Source organism: Neoarius graeffei, chromosome 4 (genome assembly GCF_027579695.1).
Source record: "Neoarius graeffei isolate fNeoGra1 chromosome 4, fNeoGra1.pri, whole genome shotgun sequence".
NCBI lineage: Eukaryota > Metazoa > Chordata > Actinopteri > Siluriformes > Ariidae > Neoarius > Neoarius graeffei.
Genome location: NC_083572.1, coordinates 12,792,698 through 12,810,041, shown reverse-complemented (window position 1 = coordinate 12,810,041; position 17,344 = coordinate 12,792,698). Strand labels below are relative to the sequence as shown.

General features: G+C 41.7%; 2 protein-coding genes across 6 annotated transcripts in view; one reads left to right on the top strand and one right to left on the bottom strand.

Annotated features, from left to right (window-relative positions):
* The window catches only part of rbfox2 (RNA binding fox-1 homolog 2), a 126,609-nt gene extending 120,158 nt beyond the window's left edge, over positions 1–6,451 (bottom strand). Inside the window, exon 1 of one of the 5 annotated variants that reach the window (XM_060918854.1) lies at positions 5,318–6,451. In XM_060918854.1, coding sequence (XP_060774837.1) covers positions 5,318–5,581 — 264 coding nt within the window. In that variant the 5' untranslated portion in view covers positions 5,582–6,451. The remainder of the gene's footprint in view (positions 1–5,317) is intronic. The other 4 variants (XM_060918850.1, XM_060918851.1, XM_060918852.1 and 1 more) reach the window with 4 other exon arrangements.
* Positions 6,452–15,613: 9,162 nt separating this feature from the next.
* Positions 15,614–16,504, top strand: LOC132884224 (hydroxycarboxylic acid receptor 2-like). The gene has a single exon (XM_060918042.1). The coding sequence runs from the start codon at positions 15,614–15,616 to the stop codon at positions 16,502–16,504; it is 891 nt and encodes a 296-aa protein (XP_060774025.1).
* The last annotated feature ends 840 nt before the right edge of the window (positions 16,505–17,344 follow it).

Here is a 17,344-nt window from a genome sequence, read left to right as displayed (position 1 = left end):
TGTTGCGCTGATTGGTCAGAGCGTTGGCCTATACGCACAGAGACAGTTTGAAAGACAGCGGTTTGTTCCTCCTACCCGCTTCGGAAATGTCTACGGATCGAGGCCAGACTAAATATTCACATTTAGTCTGGCTTGCCAGGCTACATTCCTATATTTAATAAAATGAGATTAACAGAATTTCGATAATTAAAAAATTTTGCCTTCAGTTCTCCTTTAAATGTTACCAGTACGTATTAAAGATCCAATGCAACTCTGCAATTCAGTTCGTCATGGTGTACGATCGGACTATTACCTCACCACTGACTCCAAAATGCATTTCAGTTTACTCGTTCGTTTCTTCACTCCAGCGACGTCTATCTGCAACTCCCAAAGTGTTCGCAACCCTGTCTCTCTAGATTCTCCCTAAATCACACGATAGCAACCTCCATTTTTCGACTCGGGGGATGCGACAGCACGGACAACCCTTTCATCCGCCCACCGCTGGAAACATTACACTGTTACCTTCGCTGTCGCTCCGAGCACGTCCGCGTTTTATCATACGTGACGTCAATCAAACGCACAGTGCGCTACGGCACGGCTCATGTGATCTAAACCAAACTAATATCCGTTTTCAGCTAAACAGCACCATTTTTATTCGCAGCCATTCTCTCTTTATGACCACACGGTAACCAATACTGACAGTTCAAGAGCTTTGACGGAAAGCACTCTCAAAAATGTCTTGCTTTTGATTTTTGTTGTTTTGATCCACAAGGATGTGCCTAGATTTAATAAATATTTCCGTGAATTTTCACCAAGTCTGGTCATAAAAATTGAAAATCATAAAATTTTCAAACCTTAAAGTGTATGTAATGCCTTACTGTAATGCTTTAAAATTAATATATCATTACTAATAACCAAAATGAATTAATAAAGCAGAGGGGGAAAATCATATTCATTATTTATCAAGCACAAAACTATTGATAAATCGTGGCTTCCGGATCCCGGAAAAAGGCGGCCTTGCCCTAGGGCTAATCTTGCATGACGCCATACGTGGAACCCTGGTTATCTGGGTCATTTCGGTTCATCTGACTCCCTGCTTGTTTACTCGCTGAAATTGGATATTGCTGTTAGAATCTTGCAAAAATAACGATGGGAAAGCGCTGTGTTGTGTTTGGATATTCAAATCCATATACACAACAGGACACTTGGTTCACGAATTTTCGAGAAATGACACTAATCTAAAGCGACAGTGGGTGAGGTTTGTGCAAACGAAGTGGGCAGATTTCCTGTTGTGTACTAATAATAAATCTGATTCATCGTGTGTTCATCACCACCAGAACGGCCACATGGGAATTACTGGAGCAAAAAAGAAACCCGTTTGTTTAATAAATGACATTTGATCTGACCTTTGGACAGTTCGTCGATTCCCCCATTATCACCCACTTCGTATTTTCTTTCAGTAACTGCACTGAATAAGTGTACGTTTTAAAGATTATATTTCTGCATTTTTTGAGGTAAATATTTTCCCTGTATTTTGCAGCAGCCAGCTTAGAATAAAAATCCACAAACCCATCTGCGTTTCCAATTCTCTCTGGCTGGTGGTGCGCTATCGGCGGTGAGCGGGACTGTCGTGAACTGGCATCTGTTTCTCGTCTTGGGGGCTCGAAAAGAGAACCGTTTACTGCGGAATATCCCTGATAAATCACTTGCCCCTTCATCCGACATATAAGAATCCCAATCACTATCAGAATTCTGTCCGAAACATGATTCCATATCGGGACTGGTCTAACCACTGCTGCGCACAGGAACGAAATTGATATCTGGATCTTTGTTACATGTCTGACATCATGCACAACTTCAGGATCTTCCGGATGAGTCTTGGCAGATTCCGTGAAAATCGGCTGATCTTACCGATTTTCCATTCATTTATGGCCTTTTGGATCGGCTATGGTTCGAAAACACAGTCAATCAACGTAATGATTGTCGCTTTGTACAAGGAAAAAAGCGGGGTTTAGAGACGTTAAATTCACTTTAACATGACGCTATGCCATAACCCATGTCACGTTTTGTGGTGTGTGTAAAAACTGCGATGCTGCATTAAATGGGTCGGATTGCTATCATAGTGTGAATTATTTAACATGCGCACATATGCTGGGCACCGTTCATTTCACGACACGGTTTATTTAACGTAAACCATATGTCACAAAATAGAGTTACTACTACTACAAAAAAAAAAAACACCACACAATTTTTTATGCATACAATGGAATTTTTTTGTTTATTTCTAACAAAAAGATGCACTTGACTGGATAGTAAAAAAAAAATTATTAAAAAAAAAAAAAACCAAAACCTCATTTTAATTCCATTTCTAAATGTCGCACCATTTTTTTTTTTTTTTACTTCGCAAACCTAAATATTATACATAATCAATGTCAGGATACATGTATATGATACGATATGGCATTTTTTGCCATATCGCCAATCATTACACTTTAGGTTTGGGATCTCTGGATGGTTAAAGGTTTTTTTTACTTCAGTGAAATCTCTCGCAGCATGCAGAAAAGGAATCCAGACAGAAGAAAGTGAAATCGTGGTGCAAGCATTATTTTTCCGCGCTTGTGTTCAGCAGATTTCACTCAGGACGATTTACTGGATGTTGGTGTAAAAGGGTCTGACATCTGTGTGGAGTAAGAGGTTTCATGACGAGCAATCATTCTCCACTTCACCGGCCCTCCCTCAATATTTCTCTCTCTCTCTCTCTCTCTCTCTCTCTAATGCGTAAAATGACTCATTCTCAGACTCCGTTTTTTTCTACCCAGCAATAATTCACCTCCTCTCTCTCTCTCCCCTCTGCAGGCAGGTTTCCAGACGGCCATCTGAGTGCAGATCAATACCATTTTTGGGCTGCAGAGCCACAGCATCCCCCTCCCCCACGTTCCCTTTCCAACCCTCACACACCACCACGCATACATCTCACCCCCGTCCATCTGCCCTGCACGGAGTGCATTACATACAACCTGCAGTGTGCCTCGCTACAGTTTGGAGAACCTTTAGCGCCATTAAGCCAGGACAACAAGCCATTAGATAGCACAGCTCACACTCACTCACTCTCTGACACACACACACACAGGCTCAATTTCCCAGAGGCCCTGGCCTGAAGGAGGAGGAGGAGGGGACAAGAGAAGCGTTTGAAGTCAGACAGATGAGGGGAAGGGAAACTAAATAATGCATCGGCAGAGGAACACTTTGGCTCTAGACGTCCTCTACTACTCGTGCAGATGGAAGACGTTAAGAAATAAAGGCCGGTCCGAAGGAAAAACGCCGCTGCCGAGGTTATCCAAGGTAGCCAGAATGACTGATGGTTATTGTTTGCATGGGTTTGAAGCTCGAGAGCAGATAATGGGACGACAGTAGATTAAACATCACATGCAGCACGGTTGTGCTGAGATGCCAGACAGCCACGATGGTCCGGAAACGGCGCTCAACATCCGGCCTCGGGTCTCCCAAGCTCCCCCTTCATTCTTCCCCATTCCCCTCCCCCTATTCCTCTGCTCACATACAAACACAGACAGCTGGAACAGATTTGAAGACTCTTCCGTGCTCACTGCATGCTCTTTTGCAACTAAGCCCAGGACAGAGAAAACCTGCCTCTCTCCATTTTATATTATATATATATATATATATATATATATATATATATATATATATATATATATATGCACGTCGAGGATGCGCTGTTCAAAAAAAATTAATAAAAATATTCGATCCCACACATGGCACACAGGACAGAATACTGAGGTAACTAGGAGGAAGGATAATATACGAACGGTTTTAATCCCCAAGAGCGCTGGTACAGAATTTGGGTTGCCTTTTTAAACCGAGCACACATGCTATGGACTGTTTTCCCGACGCTGATTATTTAACAGGAGTAAGTCCATATGGAACAAAATGGGGTGGGAGGAAGGACAATGCGAGATTGATATGATGACAAATTGCATTGGAAGACAATAATACTGTACAAGAATCTTGGTTTGTAAAATATATACGCATACACATATATACATACACACACACACACACGTGTGTGTGTGTGTGCATATGTATATTTTATATGTCATATAAAAATGTAGTCGATAGTAACCAAACCCTTTTTTTAAATGTGACAGTACTGTTTTATTATTATTATTATTATTAGGAACCTGAAGCAATATAATACTTTATCCATATCACCTATTCTTGATTATGTGACAAGAATTGGAGGAAATAAAACCCTGCAATGAAATAAACAATACTGAAAAGGTTAAATGCCCATTTCCTCACCAGCCTCGCGCTCTCTCTCAAAAAAAATTATAAATTACAACGAAAAAGAAAAATCCAACACCTTCTGACCAATCAAAATTGAGAATTCAACACCGCTGTACTACGAAATACCTTGAAGCATAAACTACTCCTGTTTTGGTTTTTTTTTTAAATCAAGTAAGCCTACATATCACGATGCACATTTTATCGGATCGGATCATGCTCGGATACGTTTTCCGTATCGCCCATCCATCCCTACACTCTTCGCCAATAGGTTCCTCAAGGGTTCTAAGAATGGATAAAACGTGCTAGTTTTCTCCAGGAGTCCAACTTGATTACAACAGCAAATTTAATTTTATATATATGTATACACACACACACTATTTACACCATATTGCATAGCTCGTCCTTGTCTCATCTTGAGCACCTTTAAAATGCATCTTAAACCTGGAAGTGTGTTGCTAATAAATGTGCACGCTATAAATACACAGAGAAGGTATTCAAGATGCACGCTTAACAGTCCCCACCAAGGAATGGTACAGTATATGGTGTACAGTACCCGGTGCATAGTACCTGGTGCACCGTACCCGTCCGCCCCCTCTGTGTGTGTGTGTGTGTGTGTACCGTGAATGTGCTATGGTTACATATTGGTCTTCATTTATATTTCAAGAAGCATGTGAATGCAGCAAGAGAGTCAAACTGATCCAAACACTGCACATAAGCATGCACTCGGAGAGAGTGGAGGAGGAGGAAGAAAAAAAAAAGGAGGGGGGGGGGTACTAAATGGAACTGTAAATGTCCTTGTTGCTTTGTTTTAGTCAGGATCTTGAAGCTAGAAAGATGTTGTGGTGTATGGATCTTCTCTGAGCTATATTATATTATATTATATAAAGGGGTACTATGTGCACCTATCTAAAGGAGTACCCTTTTAATACCCAGATAAAAACTCCACACACTCATGTATGATATTCCCAGTCCAGGCGAGGAAAAGTCCCCTACGAGGCCAGAGTGGGAGTGTGTGGAGTCTTTGTGCTCTTACCTGGCTCAGATCCCCTCCTCCGCCTTCCATGCGGGGTCTCTTACACTCGGCCCCTACCGAGTCCCCGAGGGGCGCTGCAGCGGCTCCGTGCGCGTCGGGCTCCGGGTCTCCACGCTTCATCCCTCGAACCGGGTTAGGGCTCGCGCTCTGGTTCTGCGCCTGCGGGTTCTGGCTAGGGTTCGGTTCCAAGTCCCTGCTGTCCCGCTCCATCAGTCCCCGACTAACGGGCAGCATGATGGACGCAACGTCGGTCGACATTAACATTGAAAAACGCGCCGACGTCCTTTTCAACCCCTCCTAGTCCTTATTAATTCTACTACCACTAGAATAAACAACCGAGTCACGCAGGGCGCCTTTAAACCTCCGGAGAACAAAAACGGCTAGGATATTTTTACATATGTAGTTCTAATTCATCCGGTTTATTTGATTTCCCCCCCTCTCTCTTCCTCTGCCTGTTAAAAGTCAATCTATAGAGATCAGAAGAGATGCGATCAAAGCAGCTGCGGATTCAATGTTACTGTTACATTCCATCCACAAACACAAGGCCTGAAACGCACCGCGCGCAGAGACTGATTATACAGTGTAGCATATGAGAGAGAGAGAGAAAGAGAGAGAGAAGCTCTGCGGATAAAAAGAAAGAGCGACGTGCTGCGTAAATATTATGGACAAACAAACAATGTTAGTAAAACAAACAGTGTGAAGAAAAGGAGGTGGGTTTTAGGCTACAAACCGGCGCGTGCAGTATGGAGGCTAAATGCTATGCTCCATATCCTACCTCAAAGGAAGGGCGAATTTTTCCCCCCCTCACCCTCCGCCTCCTCCTACTAATCCTACAAAAATTAGCCTGCGAGGAGCACTCACTCTCTCTCTCACTCTCACACACACACACACACAAAAAGCTCTTAAAGATGGCTGTCACGAGGACACGTCCGAGCTCGCGCGTTCATCGTTCTGGGTTCCTCGGTTCCGCCGCTTTTTCCCTCAAACAAAAGGAGTCGGAGCCGCTCGGGTTCCTTTCTGTCCGTCTGCAGCGTTTTCCCTCCCAGTCGGTTCGCTGTGTTCCTGCGGCGCGTGCGGAGAGGAAACCGCGTCCCCCTCCTTCTCTCTCTCTCTCTCTCTCTCACTCACTCACTCACACGTTCACCCGCGCGCTCTCGTTACAGTGGAAACCCCCCTTCCTTCCTTCCTTCCTTCCCTCTCTCTCTCTCTTTCTCTCTCTGCAGTGCTTCTTCTCAGGACTGCGTCAGATTTTTGCCCTGGAAGAAATCAATAGGACGCGCGACCTATACACACATATACATACATACATATATATGGACGCAATGTCTGTCCGTACAGCAGTTATTCCGCGTAATCGAGTCGTACATGAGCTGATGCTGACGAGGCGCGTAGCACCGACTCGGCTATAATCCATGTACGACGGGATTGAGTGGAATAACTGCTTTATTCTCTCCACATTCACTGGATTTTGAGAACCGGAGCATTTTTCTTTTTAGCAAATTTGATAAAGAAAAACTTGACACAAAACGACCGACCTAATAATTTCGTCATTTTTCTCTTTTTCTAGCAAATTTCGAGAAATAAAAACTGCACACAAAATGTCATTTTTCTTTTTATTTCTAGCAAATTTGAGACAGGAAAAACTTGGCACAAAACAACCGACAAAATAATTATCATTTTTTTCTTTTTTTTTTTTAGCAAATTTCAATAAATAAAAACTTTACAGGGTGGCACGGTGGTGTAGTGGTTAGCGCTGTTGCCTCACAGCAAGAAGGTCCGGGTTCGAACCCCGTGGCCGGCAAGGGCCTTTCTGTGTGGAGTTTGCATGTTCTCCCCGTGTCCGCGTGGGTTTCCTCCGGGTGCTCCGGTTTCCCCCACAGTCCAAAGACATGCAGGTTAGGTTAACTGGTGACTCTAAATTGACCGTAGGTGTGAATGGTTGTCTGTGTCTATTGCCGCTTTTCCACTACAAACGCGGCTGAGTGGGGCTGTTGGAGTTGCATTTCAACTACAACCGCGCTGAACCATGCTGGCTGGAAGTGGGTGGACATATTGGGTGGAGTTAGCGAAAGTGGGTGGACGTCAGGTGATGTCGTTAAGCAGCGCAAACAGTGACATCAGTGAGCTTTTAAGCGGTAGTCTCACGACCCGAATAGTAAACAATAAACATGGAGGACATGGAGTCGTTAGTGTTGCTGGTCTTGGTGCTGTGGCTTGTTGTCACCGACAACGCGGACAGATACTGGCAAGAGCGTATAGATGAGGCGAGGCGCATAAGGCTTCAGAAATTCTCATAATTCGTAATTCTTCTCCTTCCGGGTTTGCGGTGTTTACAGATCCCAGCGTGCTCGCGGGGCGTGTGTGGGCATGTGAGGACACTCCTCCTCACCAATCAGTGCACAGGGGAGTGTCTGCTCACGCCCCCAGCCCCACTCGGCACGGCTTGGCTCGCTTCAGCCCCACTCCAAAACGGTGCAAGTTTTAGGGGCTAAGCAGGGCTGAAGCGAGCTGAGTCGTGCTGGTTTTTGGTAGTCGAAACACGAGCCGTGTCGGGCTGAAGTGAGCTGAAGCGAGCTGAAAAAGGGTAGTGGAAAAGGGCCATATGTGTCAGCCCTGTGATGACCTGGCGACTTGTCCAGGGTGTACCCCGCCTTTCGCCCGTAGTCAGCTGGGATAGGCTCCAGCTTGCCTGCGACCCTGTAGAAGGATAAAGCGGCTAGAGATGATGAGATGAGATGAAAACTTTACACAAAACATTTTTTTCTATTTCTAGCAAATCTGATAAAAAAAAACTTGACACAAAACGACCGACAAAATTTTTTCTTTAGCAAATTTCGCTAAATAAAAACTTTACACAAAACATTTCTTTTTATTTCTAGCAAATCTGATAAAGAAAAACTTGACACAAAACGTCCGACAAAATTTCATTATTTTTATTTTTATTTTTTTAGCAAATTTTGATAAATAAAAACTTAACAACCGACAAAATAGTTGTTTTTCTTTTTAGCAAATTTGATAAATAAAAACTTTACACAAATCTTTTTTTTATTTTTTAACAAACTCGATAAAGAAAATCTTGACACAAAACATTCTTTTATTTTTAGCAAATTTGATAAAAACTTTACACAACATTTTTCTTTCTATTTCTAGCAAATCCGATAAAGAAAAACTTGACACAAAACGTCCGACAAAATTTCATTATTTTTATTTTTTAGCAAATTTTGATAAATAAAAACTTCACAAAACATTTTTCTTTTTATTTCTAGCAAATCTGATAAAGAAAAACTTGACACAAAACAACCGACAAAATAATTGTAATTTTTCTTTAGCAAATTTGATAAATAAAAACTTTACACAAATCTTTTATTTTTTAGCAAACTCGATAAAGAAAAACTTTACACAAAACGTAATTTTTTTATTTTTAGCAAATTTCATAAATAAAAACTTTACACAAAACATCCAACAAAATAATTCATTTTTTTATTTCTAGCAAATTCAATAAATAAAAACTTGACACAAAACATTTTTTTTCTTTTTAGAAAATTTGACAAAAACTTCACACAAAATGTCATTTTTCTTTCTTTTTTAGCAAATTCAATAAATAAAAACTTTACACGTCATTTTTTCTTTTTAGCAAATTTGATAAAATCTACACAAAACATCCAACAAAATAAATGTAATTTTTTCTTTTTATTTCTAGCAAATTCAATGAATAAAAACTTTACACAAAATGTCCGACAAAATCATTTCCACTTACAATGTAAACAAACCAGTGAAATGACAGGAGCGATTTGTGAAAAATGCTATAATAATAATAATTCTTGAAAAAAAGACACGTTCTTACATGAAATACTTTTATTCCATATTTTGGTTTTTTTGGTATTTGTTGGGGTTTTCTTTTCGAGTAGAGTTTTTATTTCGCCATCAGTTGGTTCAGCAACACGCTCCACCATTTTTTTCCCTCTATATGAGCTGACAGCCTAGTAGTAGAGTAGCCAATCAGAGCATGCGATTGTTCATATTCAGTGACTGTGTATAGAATAAACACACACATAGACAGATATAGGATATTACATGGTTGTGTGAAGACATGAAGTTTATCTTCGAGTGGTGAACATATTTCACGAAGCAAAGATAAATTTCATATCGCCACCGTATAATGTTCTTTATATGATATGGACACATCCACAAAAAAAAACAAACAAGTTATTCAAAAGAATATTAATTTTGAACCGGTTCGCCATTTTGACAACGCAGCAGGAAAACACTGTGAGTGACATCATTGGAGTGAAACATCGGGAATTATTATACATACAGGAATAAAAACATCTATTCTATTCCCTTCAAGTGGGCTTCATTCATTTGGTTTGATAACATGCAATATTGTTAGCATATTGCTTATCCTACGTGTATTATATCATTCTACCCAACGGAGAATGAGCATTGGATATGGTTTACAATATTGCATGGTTGTCAAGACAACATGACATCACACGTCGGAGCTGATGCAAATATTCAATGAGAGTTTTCTGTTGTATATGTGAAGCAGCATTTCTTTGTTTGCCAGCAGTGCTATCAAATGTGTAAAAAATAAATTATTAATAATAATAATAATAATAATAATAATTTTGGCTGGCTTTTATTCATACTATATAAGATATATTCCATTCAACTACTCGTCTTCGACTCGTTCAATATCACACTAGCTGAATGGAATATATCTGATATACCACTCAACGCCAGCCAATATTATTTAAATATGTCATTCAGATTCGCAATGTACTTCGCATGAAAAATGCGAGTTTTTCAACACAAGATAAACTTCATATCTTCAAACCAACGTGTGATTTTTTAAAAATTATATAGACACATTTGCAAACAAACTACAAAAGTTAATAAAAAACAATTCACCGACTTCCTCATGCGTGAGGATGTTGAAAAAATGTGTTAATGTCCCAGATGTAGCTTGTATGAACAATACGAGTGGTGTGTTTGCCAATAAAACACTTGTGATGTATAATATCGTAAATAATAAGTATATATGTATGTATACTCACACAAACAGACATTCAGGCCATTACATTCATCCAGAAAAGATGCACATAGATAGACAATGCTATTTCGTAATATATTTATCTTTTGGCTTATGCATGTAACCTGTAGCCTACGACACAACAGCATTCATCAATGAAAGCTAAATAATGCTAAACAATAGAGATTTATAATAAATTTCAGATCTTAAACCTCAGATTATTTAATATTTATCTCATGTTTTGTGCATGGAAACCTGTATGATGCAATGACATGCATCCATAAAAGATTACCAATAATAAACAATAGCAGTATTTATTTGACATTTGTATGAGTGCAGTAAGTAATGCTATGTGATGAAGCAACATTAATCTCATCTCATCTCATTATCTCTAGCCGCTTTATCCTGTTCTACAAGGTCGCAGGCAAGCCGGAACCTATCCCAGCTGACTATGGGCGAAAGGCGGGGTACACCCTGGACAAGTCGCCAGGTCATCACAGGGCTGACACATAGACACAGACAACCATTCACACTCACATTCACACCTACGGTCAATTTAGAGTCACCAGTTAACCTAACCTGCATGTCTTTGGACTGTGGGGGAAACCGGAGCACCCGGAGGAAACCCACGGGGAGAACATGCAAACTCCGCACAGAAAGGCCCTCGCCGGCCACGGGGCTCGAACCCGGACCTTCTTGCTGTGAGGCGACAGCGCGCAACATTAATCTATAAAAGATAAATAATCGTAGAAGCTTTATGTGTAAAAGATGTCTGTGTGTATCATTTTTGATTTCAGGAAGTTGATTTATGATGTAGATTGTTCGATAGATATCTAGATCTCTGTGGATCGCAGTCACAGTCTATTCTCGATCATCTAAAGTAATGTCTTTTTTAAAGACGTTAATCAGGAAATTTATTTCTATCTATATTTCGTAGCGATGCATAGGTTTACGTCTAGGTTTGCCTATATGTCTTAACGAATACAGGCTTGTGACAAGTCCAAGACTGACATGTGACAAGGCATACAACTGTCATTCCAGTTCATTAGGCCTAGCTATGAAACCTGAGCTCTTACATTTTCAGCACATGACATTTTGCTGTGTGTGGCGTTGCCGCAGGAAATAAGAAGATAAATACTGTTTGCTCTGTTTCCAGCTACATTTTTGTGCATAATAATAGGTTGCAGTGTTTAGGCTGCATAGTGTGTGTGTGTGTGTGTGTGTGTGAGAGAGAGAGAGAGAATCCATGAAAGACTGCAGTGGTTGAAAAACTCTGCTGTAGGTTTCGCTCGCCCCCTGGTGGTCATACCATGTAACTGTCCAACCCTTAACAAAACACACAATGGACGTCATGTGTTTTACTTTAGGCCTGTTTAGCAGTTCAGAGCTAAAATAAGATTCGACTCACTTCCTGTTTCTGTGTCCACTTTGGGGAAAAGCAGTGGCGTAACAGTCATTAGATTTTCCATCTGAGAGCAGTGTACTATAATAAGGCTTTTATGTACAGTACATGGCTACTATTAATACAAAAACTTCCAATTTTATTAGTCTTTTCTGCATTTTTTTAAAAATCCATAATTAAAACAAGAAAAAATGTCTGCACACTTAGATCCTTTTATTCATTACATTGCCAAGCTTTCGGTCAGAGACCTTCCTCAGGGCACAAACAGTTTGTGCCCTGAGGAAGGTCTCTGACCGAAAGCTTGGCAATTTAATGAATAAAAGGATCTAAGTGTGCAGACATTTTTTCTTGTTTTAACAGTCTTTTGGTTTTGTTTTGCACCTTTTCATCGTGAGTGCGGTGTGATTTGTTTAAAAAAAATCCATAATTAAAAAAAAATGTTTTTCTTAATATTGTGTTTTCATCTCATTATCTGTAGCCGCTTTATCCTTCTACAGGGTCGCAGGCAAGCTGGAGCCTATCCCAGCTGACTACGGGCGAAAGGCGGGGTACACCCTGGACAAGTCGCCAGGTCATCACAGGGCTGACACATAGACAACCATTCACACTCACGGTCAATTTAGAGTCACCAGTTAACCTAACCTGCATGTCTTTGGACTGTGGGGGAAACCGGAGCACCCGGAGGAAACCCACGCGGACACGGGGAGAACATGCAAACTCCACACAGAAGGGCCCTCGCCGGCCCCGGGGCTCGAACCCAGGACCTTCTTGCTGTGAGGCGACAGCGCTAACCACTACACCACCGTGCCGCCCATATTGTGTTTTGTTTTTTTTTTTAAATTGAACTGAGTCATCAGCTCGTGAGGAGGCCATTTCCCAAACCCCAAACAGTAGCTCAGGGTGGTCATGTGCAAGTCTATCATGAAAGCCTGGATGGAAAGATTGTGTATTTTTACTGGTGAAGAAAAATACACAGAGAAATCCATTACTGGAGAGGCACCAATACCATAATCTACAGTGGCTTATATAACTATTCCTCCGCCCTTGAACCTTTCCACATTTTGCACTCTAGTCTGGAATTAAAGTCTTAATTTGGACTTTATTTCACAAATCTATATAAAATAAACAAGTAAGTACTGATTCGGAAGGAAAACTCAATGAAGAAATATGAACAAATATTTCCAAGTTGTGTTTGAATAAGTATTTTTCACCACTGCTTTGAAACCTCTGAATTAGTTGCCATTTGAAGTCACATATTTAGATGAAAAACCACCAAATCATGACAAACTCCCTATTGAGTCCATTTCAGTTCTGGGTTGTAACACGACAAAATGGTGAAAAGTTCAAGGGAGATGAAAACTTAGTCAAAGCTCAGTTTGTTTTTAGAAACCCCAAGCCTGAAAAACATGGCTCGTCCAGAAAGACATGATGGCTGCGTGGGTGGGCTGAGAAACTGCAATGCATTTTATCCATGTTGATTCATAGCTCTTAAAGTTTTTAATCAAGCAGAGACTATACATTGCTCCCTAGATGGCCACACACAGTGCTTGGCGAAATTTAATATGGGGGATATGATGGCGTGAAGGACTCACACGTAGCAATGAAGGCGTAAGAAGGAGACTTGAAAACTGCTGAAACGGCAGAGACGACATGAACATCCACGGGCACAAAAACACAGAATTTCAGATAAGATGTTGTGAATGGTTATCGAATCATGCAAGTATCTAAGGAGAGCATTGGGAGTTTAAATACTAATGACTGCATCCAAGTCCATACATGGAGAGCATAATTTATCCTAATTAATGGGTGGGATGGACTGCCATACGGTTTTCCTTAAACAATTGCAAGCAGCTGTTAGATTGTGTATAGTTCAGAAGACTTATAAATACACTATACCTTGGCTCATCATGAAAGACTTACCACAATAACCTGAGGCAGGGGAGAAATCTGTTAATGACCTTGGTATTCATGGATCTTGGACAAGGATGCCCATGTAAAACCATTATCACATAAATGTACAGTATAAGTGATAATAATGTATGGATTGCGTTGTCTACCACATGTTCCAGACCTTTGTCCAATTGCATAAGGAAGTTACTGATAAAAAAAACCCTCAGTGTTGACATAACAGTTGTAGTATTAAGACTCATTTAACAGCAGAGGTTTTCCTACTTTCCAGTTTACACCTCAGCACTGCTGAATTCTCAGCTCTGATCTGCCAGTAGGTGTTAATTCACATTCGATGACAGTAGTTCCCTCTGAAATTCAAATCACAGTTTTATATTAACGTACTTATTCTAACATATTCTGACTTGTATGCTGGACACTCAACATAACAGAGTAAGCCATAAACAAGGGAAGCCATGGCCTAAAGGTTAGAGAAGCAGCTTTGGGACCAAAAGGTCACCGGTTCAATTCCTTAGACCAACAAAAATGGCTGAAGTGCCCTTGAGCAAGGCACCTCGACCCCAACTGCTCCTCAGGCTCCTCTGGGTATGTTGTACATCACATTGAATAAGAGCATCTGGTAAATGCCTGCAATGTAATTGTTGAAATGGTGAAGTTTTCTGTGAGATGTTTATATGGAATTTTTGGAAGGAGTTGCTAGCATCGGACCTTTGAAACAGCCATAACTTTCCATTTTCCGACACAGAAAAGTCGTCAGGACTTTGCAATCTCTCAGTAACATGGAAATGCTATTCCTTCTGGGTGGTATCAAATGAGTAAACCTTTATATTTGTTCTTCAAATACCTTTGTCCATCCGTCCATTATCCACAACCGCTCCAGGGTCATGGGCAAGCTGGTGCCTATCCCAGCTGACTATGGGTGAGAGGTGGGGTACACCCTGGACAAGTCGCCAAATCACACCTACGGTCAATTCAGAGCCACCAATTAGCCTAACCTGCATGCTTTTGGACTGTGGGGAAAACTGGAGCACCCGGAGGAAACCCACACAGACACGGGGAGAACATGCAAACTCCACACAGAAAGGCCCCCGTCGGTCACTGGGCTTGAACCCAGGACCTTCTTGCTGTGAGGTGACAGTGCTAACCACTACATGCCGCCCCAAATACCTTTGTAGTTTACTTGATTGTATCGTATGCATCCTTATTCACAACTTCATATTAATACTCATAGGATTTCACCACATTAGTTTTATATATAAGAGTGATTAATGAAACGTCACTGTTTGACATGCTTTTTTTTTGAGACTCAGGAACTTTGGGGGGGGGGTACTCTCAGTAGTCTCCTGCCCCCCTTTCTGTGCACTCACTGTCTCATTCGGCAGCAGAACTCCAGCACGGAATCTGCTGACTGCCAGAAACATGCATTTGTAACATGTTACGTTAGATTTACTCATTTCAGCCTTGCATCACTTGTTTACTCAAAGTTCTACTGTCTCCCCACAGTTGCATCACTGGTACCGAAAGTTCCCTCCCATAACAGGGCATCAACTACCTCAAGACCGTCCAACTCAACACGTCCTCTTATGACTTTGACCAATCAAGCTGACATACCATCGTTGATTGTCATCTTGTTGTTAGAAAAGTGCTGCACTGATTGAGCCTGACGAAAATTCTGTGACTTGGTCTCACACTAGGACACACTTATACTTGGGTGACCCAGATGAGAAGGTCCTAAATCGAAGAAGAGTCAAGCTTCTTTCGCAAGAGCAGGCTGTTGATTAAGAGTGGTAAGTAATCCAAATGCCTCAAGTACTTTTGTAGGGAACCATTGATATTTGATGGTATATAAGGTTGATTATATGGATACTTATAGCATAAAGTGGACCACATTGAGAAAAGGGTCAAAATCCAAACCAAGGTACGTCTTTCCCTTTTAGGTCGCATGAACAACGAGATGAGTAACACCTCTGAACTACCTCCAAACATGACAGCTGCTGGTTGGCGTCAACCACTCTGGTACCAGTATGACAAGTGTGCCGTGGCTCCATATGCCTTTGTCTTTTACTTCACTGTCAAAGTTTTCAATCTAGCCTTGGGCTTCCCGACCAACATGCTAGTGATGTGGCACATTGCAACGTGCAAAAGTGAAGGCTCCACATCCAACATGTTTATCTTCAACCTTGCTGCACTGGATGCCTTCTTCTGCCTGATGACGCCTGTGGAACTGCTCAACCGGCTGTACCTGGACCACTGGGGTGTCTGGTATTTACAACGTTTTGCATATGGCGTGAAAGATACGGCACCGCTGTTCCATACCTGCATCTGCTTGGACAGGTACATCGCCGTTGTGTACCCCATCGTGTTCACAAACATCCGTGATAACCGCATACGGGGGTTAATCTCAGCCTTTGTATGGATGCTGGTCTTAGCCTATGCGATCACCAAAAGCATTCTGGGAGTAATGAGCGTGACCGAGGTGTTCAGCGGCCTCGTCCTGTCTGCCTTCTTCATCATGGTCTTCTGCAACGTGTCTATCATCTGGGTGTTGCGGAGGAGTGTCGCTGGCAAAGAGGCGATGCATCCTGTGAAGAAAAAAGCCTTTAAAATGGTGGCCATCTTACTGGTGATCATCATGGTCAACTATTTGCCGCCTGTGGCGCTCATGCCGTTTGCCTCCACCTACACGTTCGTCCAACTGCACTGCCAAATCAGCGTCTCTGTTTTCTCCATCATGGACTTGAGCAGCACCATTGAGCCGATACTTTACATCTCCAAGATGGACAGGCTGAACTCCTGCTCCTGTCTGAAGGGACCTGCAAAGAATCCAGTCAACGTCAATGCGTAAAAAACCAATCGTGTCTATTCTCGAGAATTTACAAGCAAGCGATTCGATCAGGGGTGGCACGGTGGTGTAGTGGTTAGCGCTGTCGCCTCACAGCAAGAAGGTCCGGGTTCGAGCCCCGTGGCCGGCAAGGGCCTTTCTGTGTGGAGTTTGCATGTTCTCCCCGTGTCCGCGTGGGTTTCCTCCGGGTGCTCCGTTTTCCCCCACAGTCCAAAGACATGCAGGTTAGGTTAACTGGTGACTCTAAATTGACCGTAGGTGTGAATGCTTGTCTGTATCTATGTGTCAGCCCTGTGATGACCTGGCGACTTGTCCAGGATGTACCCCGCCTTTCGCCCGTAGTCAGCTGGGATAGGCTCCAGCTTGCCTGCGACCCTGTAGAACAGGATAAAGCGGCTAGAGATGATGAGATGAGATTCGATCAGAGTTATTATTCAAATTCACCTGGTGAAAGTTTTTTTATCCTGGTGTTCCACAGCTTTTGATTCAGACTGTGAATCAGTTTATGATTCGATGTATGATAGTTACATTAAGTTTGCATTGGAGCCTGGCAAAAAAAAAAAAGTAAATTTGATGCTCTCACCTTTGTGTAGCTCATCAAAGAAATATCTTTCTCTTATTTATCTCTAAAAAATGTTCGAAAGCCCGTTTTAAACATCTTACAGCATAGAAGTAGAAACTCACAGAAGCAATGATTTAGAGCCTACAAATGAAAGAACGTTCACTCTTTCAGCTTTGCTTGTCCTGTCTTTATATCCCACAAAGGTGTATCCAGGAACTCTCACACAATTCTACCAAATCAGAAATTTTGCACAATTTGTGTTGCTGCATTATTCCGAAGCA

Bases quoted from the DNA above. Each gene is read 5' to 3' on its own strand.
- LOC132884224 (XM_060918042.1), top strand. From the start codon at position 15,614: ATGAGTAACACCTCTGAACTACCTCCAAACATGACAGCTGCTGGTTGG.